At 33.2% G+C, this 12261-nt stretch overlaps 1 protein-coding gene across 1 annotated transcript in view; it reads right to left on the reverse strand.

Moving 5' to 3' along the window:
* The window catches only part of LOC107725164 (netrin receptor UNC5C-like), a 165907-nt gene that overhangs the window by 27016 nt on the left and 126630 nt on the right, over positions 1-12261 (reverse strand). Inside the window, exons 7-9 of the mRNA XM_016534336.1 lie at positions 11271-11438; positions 9429-9593; positions 6504-6560 (exon numbers count right to left, since the gene is read on the reverse strand). Of these exons, the coding sequence (XP_016389822.1) occupies positions 6504-6560; positions 9429-9593; positions 11271-11438 (390 nt within the window). The remainder of the gene's footprint in view (positions 1-6503; positions 6561-9428; positions 9594-11270; positions 11439-12261) is intronic.

A 12261-nucleotide genomic window follows, 5' to 3' on the forward strand; every position in this document is an offset into this window, starting at 1 on the left:
TAAAGTTAACTACTAGGACCTTCTTGTAAAGTGTTTCATCATGCCTTTGTGCATGTTTAAGTGTTTAGACTGGCTGTTTCTATGCAGGAGCACGCTTGACTTATAAACGCTATTGATTGTATGAAGGAAGTGATTAAAGTGGAAGGACAGTGTGCAGATGCTGAGGGGGGTTAATGAGGGGAAAGGAGTTTGATCGTCTGGCAACCCGTCCGACCCATGAGTCTGCGGGCGGAAAAGCCTTCTGCTGATCAGATTCCCTCGGCATCGATCCGCAGGGGTTTTACTCAGACTGATAACACACACACACACACACACATGTCTGGTCAGCTATCCTTGTGGGGACTCTCCATAGGTGTAATGGTTTTTCTACTGTACAGACCGTATATTCTATTGCCCTACACCAACCCTACACCTAAACCTACCCCTCACAGGAAACTTTCTGCATTCATTGATTTTCAAAAAACTTCATTCTGTATGATTTATAAGCTTTTCTACCCGTGGGGACCACAATTTAGGTCCACACCGTGACACACACACACACACACACACACACACACACACACACACACAGAAAGTTAAGTCTCATGTTCTCAGCAGAGTGCAGTATCTATCAGTTGTAACCTTACAAAAAGAAATACAATATATATAATTTTATATTAATATAAAACGGAACATTATTACACTGGAAATGACCATATATCCATACACTGATATCATTTTTGATATATATATTACTGTTCAAAATTTTGGGGTCAGTAAGATGTTTTTAAAGATATTCATATTTTATTGCAACTGTTTTCAACATTGATAAACAGAAATGTTTCTTGAGCAGCAAATCAGCATATTAGAATGATTTCTGAAGGATCATGTGACACTGAAGACTGGAGTAATCATGCTGGAAATTCAGCTTTGATCACAGAAATAAATTAAATTTTAAATGTTAAAATTTACAAATTTCAAATGGTAATTTCACAGTATTAGTTTTTACTGCATCTTTGATCAAGTAAATGCAGTAGAAGAGACATAAAAAAATATTCTTACAGACCCCAAACTTTTAATATTAAAAACGTACTGCTTACTTTTATCTGTCAAAAGGACTGACTGACTTACTTTTTTTTTTAATGAATCAGTGATGGATATAAATGCAAAAACTGTTTAGTATTATTATTATTGTTAAAGTATTAAATTAATGATGCTATTCCTTTGATGTACTCTCTTTTTTTTGATGAACTGGGTTAATATCATTATATTCATTATTTACATGTTTTCATTTACTAGACGCTTTTATTCAAAGTGACTTACAAATGAGAATTATATAAGCAGAAGCAACTAATTCAAGGGAAATAAAACAATACTAGTGCTACAGTACCTCATTTTCATAAATGCAAGAGTAAAACAACTAAATTATTAGAGTTAACTAAAAAATAAACCATAAGAAAAATGTGTTACTTGAAATGAAATAAATGTTTACTGAAAATATAAAAAACAGAAACTTGTTTTATTTCAACTATATAAGCTTATTTCAGTTTAACTTATAAAAAAAACTATAAAAATACACAACAAAATAACTAAAAATTTCAATCAATTAATTATATAGACTAATTAGAAACTAGTTAGCTAAGTTCTCCAAGAAGAAATGTGTTAAAGAAATTAATTATAATCAACATTTTTTCATCTTTTATGTCATGGAGTCACAATGCATTTTGGGATTGCTTGCTCCATTAAAGATACTACCTTGCAATTTGACCAAAAATAAATAAATAAAAATTTTTAGGATCAGCTTTTGTGTCAGAAGCATGACTATATGATGCCTCAAACTGCTGTCTATGTAGGCAGCTCAGCAGGTTTTGGAACAGAGCCTTAATTTTACAAGAGTGAAATAATATTGTTAGCATTTCCAAGACTTTATGAGCAATATGTTCAGATGACTCGGACAGAAAAGGCTTCAGACTCATTTTGTAGCACAACATTTCCCGTCGCAGGCCCATGTTTTATCAGCGCGATCTCCTCTGCGTTCCGTCCCTCTTTAACTCTCGCCAACGTATGCCTTGAGTCATTTAACTCATTTCACCCGAGAAACACTCACACAAGCTCTAACACGAGCTTTGATGATAAAAGTGGCAAGCTACTAAACGCAGCCATTAAAATGTATCTGGAAGATTAAACGTTTTCTTTGAACATGAGCGCGAGTGAAAGAGAGAGGGAGAGCCAGATCGTGGCTGCAGACTGCAGAAAATGTTTAATAAATAATACAGCTTCAGGAGAAAAGAGATAACACTGTCCCCTCTAACACACACACACACAGAGTTAACAGCACTGAAGCATCACTGACAGTTTAACAGAAGTACAGGCCTAAAATAAAGCGCTAAGCCAGAAACACACTCACAAATATGCAAACACGAGAGCTTAGCCAATGCATTGTGTGCACTGTGTACATATTTAACGTGTTTTCGTTACGGTTCCACAACAATGCATGAAGATTTTGTAGCTAAAATGTTCTTGCATATGTTTCAGGTCTCAGTTCATTCAAGTTTCCAGTGTTGCTAAATCAAAACTGCTGCTTGCTAAACTATGAACCAGGGCTATGATAGTTAACTGAAACTAAAAATGAAATTAAAACCATTAAGGGAAAAAAAAAACATTTTTGTCACTTGAAATAAAACAAAGGTTAAATGAACAACAAAATAACTAAAACATTACAATTCAAATGGATAATATAAAAAAAACTGATTCAAAATATTATTATTAATAAAAACTACAACAGTATCACAATGATACAAAAATAACATTTATATGAAGTACTAGTCAAGTATAGGCCTAGTGAAAAATGGACAATTACATTGAAACTATCCAGAGTTGCATGCAAATTTGGTGCTAAATTAAATTAATAAAAAAATGAATTTACATAACTAAATTGAAAAACGTAGTGACATCATATAAATTTGCACTAAATATAACATATTATGTTACATAATATAATTTTACATTTTTTAGTTACATAAATAAAAAAATAAAAAAAAATATATATAACTAAATTAAAAAACAATGATTTATGTGATTTGGTATTTAGCTAAAAAAGCAATTAAGAATCAAGAAATTATATTATAAAAAGTTATAAAATGCATTGCAAGGACTTCTGGAAGCAATATTGAGAAATTACTTAAATTAAACAGTTCAGTGAATGAGTTTTTTTAACTGGTTCATTGAAGCAAACAGCCTGAATGAGCTCATTTGGTATATTGTTTCAGATTTCCCAGTGCTATTCAAGAGCGAGGACATTCAAGTTATTTGCTGTAGCTTACTTGGCTGTAAGATGAAAAAATAAAAAAGAAATAAACAAAATAATTAAAAATTAAAATAATACATAAAATAAAATTCAAAAAAGCTATTTTTGAAAACAGCCAAGCTACTAAAAAAGTAATAAGATAAGCCACATCTAATCTTTTGACGACCCATTTCAATTCTAATTATTAACATAACCATATTTTAAAAAAATAATAATAATTTTAACTACATTTACAACAGTAACATGATGCAATACATGTATTTGAGCTATGATTGCTTTTTGCAAATAAGAAAGAAATAATTACATAATTACAAAATAATTATATTTGCTTTGCTTTTTCCTATTATTACCAAATCAGTGCCCTGACCTTTATGTGATCTCACCCCTGACAGCACAGATTTAGCACAGGTTATTATTGTGACCTTTACGCTCTGCTTTAGAAATGAACCTGCAACCGTCATATTAGCAGCTAGGTTAATAACCATTGGGCCACCAGCACCGACTCGACTCTGTTTATCTTCAAAACTGGAACGGAAAGTGCCTTTCATTTTCTCAAAAGTGAGCACATCATGAAGAGCAGAAAGACAACATAAAAACAAAGCAGATAAAAGGACGGTAAAATATAATAAAATCACAGACAAGAAGCAGGCTGCCTGATGTTCTGACTGATGAGTTGTTTTCATGAAGAACAGAGCGCTGCGGTGGCCTGTAATGAAAGCCTGAATCATGTTGTTTGATATCCGCCTCGGTTCATCTCTCAGGGTTTCATGTTCATAACAAACATTTCGCTTATAATCCAGTTTGAAGAATCTCTAGAATAAGCCAAAGCTCACATCTGAAGTCAAACGTACAGACGCTCTTAAAGGGCAAGCGCCGTGAGGAGACGCCATCACAGTCTTCATCAGCGTATTATCTGCAGAACAGAGGTTTACAGCAGACGAGGGAAGTAACGAATACACGCAGATTACTGTCTTCCCAACGGCTGCCGCTTCACATTAAACATGACATGAAACGCTATTCATAACGCATTTCACTTCCACAGCGTGACGTGCAATATTGAGCTAAAAATGATGCAGCGGACATGATTTCATCCATTGGGATTTGATTAGATGGTAACAAACAGTGTGTGATGTTGCTGGATAATATCACATCAGCAGAAACAGATCTATCTATCTATCTATCTATCTGTCTGTCTGTCTGTCTGTCTGTCTGTCTATCTATCGGTCTGTCTGTCTGTCTATCTGTCTGTCTGTCTGTCTGTCTGTCTATCGTTCTATCTATCTGTCTGTCTGTCTGTCTGTCTATCGTTCTATCTATCTAAACATATATAAACATATGTAGTATGTTTATATACATGTATACTGTATATATGCTCTAAACAGAGTAAATTTTGATTTCATGTTTTCAATTTAATATATAAAATTCGTTATGTAATATATTTATATGTATATATTTTTTTCTGTAACATTTCAGTTTTTTAATTTTTTACATTTAATTTTTTTTAAAGTACATACACATACTGTTCACATATGTATATATATATATATATATGTGTGTGTGTGTGTGTGTGTGTGTAAACAGTGAATTTTGAGTTAATGCTTTTAATTTAATATATTTAATATATATACAATTCTATATTACAGTGCTTTAAAATTTGGATTGAATTTGGATTTCATGTTTTCAAGTCAACAAGAAATCCATGTTTCTTAAAGTGATACAGTGAAAAAAAATAAAATGTAAAAATTACATAATAATAATAATAATAATTTTATACATATTCTTTCTTTCAATAATATGGCATATTTTAGTGATTTAAAAAACATTAAATAGAAATGATAAATATATACATATATTAAAAACATTTATATTTACAAAAAATCTCTGATATAAACATTTTATTTGTGTAACATGTATGCATTGCAGTTCATGTATTTCACTATACAGTATATATTATACATATATTCACACACACACACACACACACACACACACTCCTTATATTTATATAGAATTGCAAATCCTATTAGCACTGGGGTTCAAATAACATCTGCTTTATCTGGCAAATAACATCTGGATTATCTTTCTCTTTTATTTTGCGCAGCCTGAACTGATGTGAAAAAATAAGGCCCTGGAAATTTCTAAAGAAAGTAAATGGGATCAATTTTCATTTCATGTTGAGAATTACGGAGTTGCTACAGGTCATACAGCGAGGCCAGAGAGAGTTCTCTCGTTTCAAACAGCACACAGACTTCAGCCGAGCCTGACTTTACTCCAGAGACGTTCAGGTTTCCATTCATCTCTGCGTCTCAATGTGCGGAAAAGAGCGGGAGAATATGCGTGTGTGTGTGGATGCGAGTCGAGAAATAACACACAGAACATAAAGTGCTGCAAAACACAATGTAAAAATTACATAATAATAATAATAATAATTTTATACATATTCTTTCTTTCAATAATATGGCATATTTTAGTGATTTAAAAAACATTAAATAGAAATGATAAATATATACATATATTAAAAACATTTATATTTACAAAAATCGCTGATATAAACATTTTATTTGTGTAACGTATGCATTGCAGTTCATGTATTTCACTATACAGTATATATTATACATATATTCACACACACACACACACTCCTTATATTTATATAGAATTGCAAATCCTATTAGCACTGGGGTTCAAATAACATCTGCTTTATCTGGCAAATAACATCTGGATTATCTTTCTCTTTTATTTTGCGCAGCCTGAACTGATGTGAAAAAATAAGGCCCTGGAAATTTCTAAAGAAAGTAAATGGGATCAATTTTCATTTCATGTTGAGAATTACGGAGTTGCTACAGGTCATACAGCGAGGCCAGAGAGAGTTCTCTCGTTTCAAACAGCACACAGACTTCAGCCGAGCCTGACTTTACTCCAGAGACGTTCAGGTTTCCATTCATCTCTGCGTCTCAATGTGCGGAAAAGAGCGGGAGAATATGCGTGTGTGTGTGGATGCGAGTCGAGAAATAACACACAGAACATAAAGTGCTGCAAAACACGAAGCAAAACAGCAAATCAAAGAACTCTGACAAACAGACAGCATGCTTTCACTCCCACAGACGGCGAGGAACAGAGCGCAAGCGGAAGAATATAAAGCTGAAGATACTGCGAGACAACAGATACCGACCTGAAAAACTAAAGCAAGAAAATGAAAGACAAAATAGACACTCACATGTAAACCCCTTCTCTCCCGTTCCTTTAGGCTGAAAGGATAGCTGATATACTGAACCTTCAGAGAGAGGAAGGGGGCATTAGACAAAATAATGGAAATGAAAAACAAAGAGCGAGATGTGATTTGGTGATGTGAGACTCAAACGTCTGAACAGAAGATATAATGTAGCGAGAGCAGGAGAAACTGGCTGCGTCTAAAAAACGGGCTCCCTGGGTGAGATGGTAATCAGGTAAACATTTAGCTATCACATTGTGACATTCATTCAGTTGTGAAACTGAAGCCAAACTACAATCTTTTCTTTGTTAAATGCAAAGTCAGGCTATCAAAGACGAGGTTTTATTTGAAATAAAACTGATATAATTTATTTTTTGCCATGTACACCACTATACAAAAGTTTTGGGTCAATAAGATTTTTTTTTTTTTGGAAGAAATTAATGCTTTTATTTATCAGGGATGCTCTAAATTGATCTAAAATGACAGTAAAGACATTTAAAAAGTTTCAAAAGATTTCCGTTTCAAAGAAATGCTGTTCTTTTGAGCTTTCTATTAATCAAAACATCCTGGAAAACAAATCTATCATGGTTTCCACAACAATATTAAACAGCACGACTGCTGTCAACATTGATAACAATAAGAACTGTTCCTTGAGCAGCAAATCAGCATATTATAGTGATTTCTAAAGGATCATGTGACACTGAAGGTGGAGTAATGATGCTGAAAATTCAGCTTTGAATAAATTACATTTTAAAATATATTCAAACACAAAACTATTACTTTAATTTGTGATAGTATTTCATAATATTTCTGTTTTTATTGTATTTTTGATCAAATAAATGCAGCCTTTGGTGAGCAGAAGAGATTTCTTTCAAAGATTTTACTAAATCTTACCAACCCCAAAATTTTGAATGGTAGAGTATCTGGCAAAATAACTAACTAACCAACTAACTAACTAAATAAATATAATAATAATAAACAAAAATGCAGCCTTTGGTGAGCAGAAGAGATTTCTTTCAAAGATTTTACTAAATCTTACCAACCCCAACATTTTGAATGGTAGAGTATCTGGCAAAATAACTAACTAACCAACTAACTAACTAAATAAATATAATAATAATAAACAAAATGTTTCACAACAAATAAGAAAACAAATACAGATTTGAAATACAAGGGGACTTTCTGCCCAGAAACCATCCAAACAAATCAATTTGCTAAAACCAGTTGGACTTCCAAACTCTATTTGGGAATTCAGAATACAACAAATCACAAATTACTAAAAAGAAGATGAACAACATGCTAAATGCACTCAAATTGACTTGGGATAGATGGTTTCTATCTGGTTCACCCCTGGCTAGGACAGCAGCAGTTCACTAGGTTTTGTATCAGAGTAAGACCGAGAGCTGAGAGAGCTGAGCTGAGTGGGGTTAAACGGATTGTGTCTGCTCAACTTTTAAGAGGAATAACTTTTAAAGTTGAAACTTTAGTGAGGAAGTGCCTGCGGGGAGAGAGAGAGACAGACATGAGATCCATTACACAACAGCAAACAGAGGAGATTCACATCCGCGGCCTGTCTCTCTCTTTATCACTGCTCACTGCTCCAAACACCAGCAAACAAATTAAACTGCCACGCTGATGGCTCCTGATTACATACGTTCATGTCACCTGTCAGTTTCTTAAAGATTCTCACCGCCAGTTTGTAGTGTGTCCACTGTGACAGTGATTGAAACAAATGAAAGGCCATGTTTATGTGCCTCATTACGTACACTAGCAATAAAAAAAAAATCAACTAAAAGCTTTAAAGTAAACAAGAAACAATTTTTGCAATCAATTTAGCTTTTGTAATGTGACATATTTCAGAGCTGCCATGTTATCTAGTATTAAAGGATAACAGAGCTAATAACATGGCCTGGGTAACGTCAGCTAAGCTAAGCTAAGCAAAAACAAAACAAAACAAAACAAAACAAAAGCCTGGGTGACATCTGCTGAAAAAAATAAACTTCTGAAAAAATAAAAACATATCTTTTCATTAGAATAACGTGCAAATATGAATAATTCACGACAATGTTGTTATTGGAAAAACCTAAAACTATTAAAAAAAAAATCTTTTAATTGAAATGAAATCTGTTAATTAAAATACAACTGAACAAAAATATAAATATATATGATTAAAAACTTAAACTTAAAACAACTTAAATGAAAATTTAAAAAGTATAAATTACTATGATATCATATAATTAAACAATTGGAAATGTTGCCCTGTTAACTAAATGAAAAAATATATATGCTGAAGTACTAAAATTACCAAAACTTCAACTGAAATAGCTTAATAGATTAAAAAAAGCTAATAAAAATGACAAAGCATAAAGTTACTAAAGTTACTAAAACTTAACTAGAATTAAAATAAAACCTAAAATTATAAAAATAAAAGCTAATTAAAAAATACAAAAATGATATTAATAGTATATAAAAAATACTAAAATAGCAGAAACACAAGACCAGGACCATGCCTTAAGAAAGTAAATAGGCTCGATTTTGATGATCGATTTTGATGATCATGTTGACTGTAAAGGAATCCAGCCTGACTTGACTGTGTGTGTGTGTGTGTGTGTGTGTTTGTACCTACTTAACCATATTTTGGGGACAAATTTGTACCCAAAAGTGAGCTAAACCTGACAAAATCTCCAAAAACCTCCCTTTGGGGACGTCCTCATTTGTAAAACTGGTTTAAAAATAAAGTAAACAAAGTTTTTTTTAAATAGTAAAAATACAGAAAGTTTCTTGTGAGGGGTAGGTTTAGGTGTAGGGTTGGTGTAGGGAGATAGAATATACGGTCTGTACAGTATAAAAACCATTACGCCTATGGAATGTCCCCATTTAGATAGCTAAGTAAACGTGTGTGTGTGTGTGTGTGTGTGTAAGTGCACTCACTTTGTAGGCAGAGTCCATCAGTGCAATTCTGTGACTGTAGTGTGACTCCGTCACAGTCCTTCCCTCCGTTCTGAGGCGCAGGAGAGTTACACTCTCTCGTCCTCCACTGCGTGCACTCAGTGTTACACGCCGACCACTTGCTCCAGTCAGCCCACTCGCCATCAACTAAACACACACACACACACACACACCAGAAACAACAGAGATCAGCAGAAAAAAATAAGTGCTTCTGCTGTGATATGAGGCAGATTGATTCTTTTTACTAAAGAGGCCATATTGTAGCATTCTATTTTATTCCTTGTCCATTAATACGTTAGTCAAGGGTAGTTTTAAAAATGTTAATGAGCCATACTATGATTGGCTAACCTCTTTGCACAAATGAGTAATATTTCACATGCAAAGCCCCCATCATTGACCGCCTTGTGCATATTGCACACAGAAATTAAACTGAAAAATTAAAAAGAAAAAAGAAAAGAAAAGATGATGCACCCTCTGCTCTGGTGTAGTCTGTGGATTCGGCTGCAGTATGTGGGTCAGTCATTAGCGTGTGACTGTGACATCTCTCCTGCTGTCTGCAGATGCTTTAATCTCACCTGCTTCACAGCGAACTCACTCTCACCGGCAGGAGGGAATGGAAATGTGCTCGGCCCTTAGGGGCCCCTAGGGGCCAAAGTATAGGGGAACTGTCTGGCTTGAAAGCTGAACTGATGGGCCTGGAAAAAGATGCATTTGTCTGATGCTATCAAGAGGCGAAGAACTCAAACTGGACTGGAAAAGAATCAAGTTTTTATGAAAGGAATTCCTCACTTGTAATTCAATAGTCTCACAGTGAATTTTCCATCCTTCTGTTTATGGAAGGAATTCTTCATTTGGAAGTCACTTTGGATAAAAGTTTTGGATAAAAGCGACTGCCAAATGAAAAAAATATCAATGGAGGAAAAAAATCGGAACCAAATTCTTCATCGTGTTTCTTTCAGGCTTAAGAACTGACCTCACTGTGCGTTTACGTCATGTCTGAAATATCGTAATTAGTTCCAGAGCAGTATCATGATTACAAACTCTGATCTTTATGAAAACTCCCATTTGTGATTCAGTGTTGATATTGTTAACTACAACTGCAAATAAAGTAATAACATTGGTTTTGTTAATTGCAATAAAGCAGAAATAAAATAAAATTTAATGAAAAGATGAAATTATTAATGATGAAAAATTAAAATAAAACGAATAAAAATGACAAAAGCACATAATACAATTACTAAAACTTTAACAGAAATTAAACTGAGAACTGAAAATATAAAAAGAATAAAAAATAATTCATAAATATAATACAAATATATAATGATGATCATTGTAAAGTCACACTCCATATAATTTATAGCAGATCATTTCATTTAATTTTTAAAAATACATTTATTAAAAAACTAAATATTCAAAGTAATATTTTTCATTTCTCACAACCGCATTAAACACAAAATAAATACAATATTTATGAGGTACTAAATGACAAACAATAAATACAACTATATTTATGCAACAATTATATATACAGTATGTTCGATTCTTAATATAAACACTGTAGAATGACATTACTATTAAATATTACATTTATTAAATACTATTTTTGATTAATTTTTATTTAAATATTAATAAAATACTTTTTAATGTATTAAATACTACTGAATTACTATGACACTATTTAAAAACAAAAGTAAGTCTTTTAAAGACAAAGATACACGTGCTGATAACGTCTAAATTAATAAGCATGTTCACAATTTCACTACTACCTTTTTGTCATTGAGCCTCACTTTCATTCTCGTCAAATTAAGTTCTGTCGATTGGTACCTGTGCAAACGGAGGTGCAGGCGATTTTTTGGATGGCCTGTCCGTCACACGGCGAGCCCCCGTTCAGAGGCGCGGGATTGGTGCAGCTGCGGGTTCGTTTCTGAAGGCCCCGCCCACATCGACTGTTACAGGTCGACCACTCCGTCCACGTGGACCAGCCGCCGTTCACTGCAGAAACACACACAATCACGTCTCACACACACTCGCTTTCTTCTCACGTAATGATTCAGCCCAAATCAATATTTCATGTCTATTTACTTTTTTATTTGGTAAGCAGCCGTCTTTATATTGCACTGCAAAATAAACCCATTATTTTGTGGTAATGAACATGATCCTGTACTCATATACAGTCAGTCACTGCAGCTAATATTCTTTTTACTGCTGATTTCAAAGAGTTTAATTAAATTTTTGCAAATAAAGCTGGGGTTTATCTGTCTATTAACTGCTGGAACACAAATTCTTTCATCTGAATTCTTTCTGTGGTTCAAATTGAAGTTTTTCTGTACTGTTTTGCACTTTTTTGTGGTATTGCAGCAGTGTTAATATTGTTGACTCCATATGATTTATCGCATACATTTTCATTGAATTTTGCATCTTGTCTTGGTCACCTTGAAAAGCGTCTGCTAAATGAATACATATAAATGTATTAAAACACTTTCTGTACTCCTACTACTAGTCAAGGAAAGGTTTTTCATTTCTCACACATTGCAGAGCGATGAAGAAAGTGGTTCCCCCGGAAAAGGTGCAGACATTAAACATACACTCAGCATTGAAAATACAATATTTATGAGGTAATACATGACAAACTATAACAATGCAACAATACCTTTCAAAAGTTTGGAGTTGGTAAGATTTTTTTATGTTTTTGAAAGTCTTTTATGCTCACCAAGGCTGCATTTATTTGTTAAAAAAATACAGTAAAACAGTAATATTGTGAAATATTATTACAATTTAAAATAACAGTTTTCTATTTTAATATATTTTAAAATGT

The sequence above is a fragment of the Sinocyclocheilus rhinocerous genome, unplaced genomic scaffold, assembly GCF_001515625.1.
Source record: "Sinocyclocheilus rhinocerous isolate Xijiao unplaced genomic scaffold, SAMN03320098_v1.1 scaffold1295, whole genome shotgun sequence".
Classification (NCBI taxonomy): Eukaryota; Metazoa; Chordata; class Actinopteri; order Cypriniformes; family Cyprinidae; genus Sinocyclocheilus; species Sinocyclocheilus rhinocerous.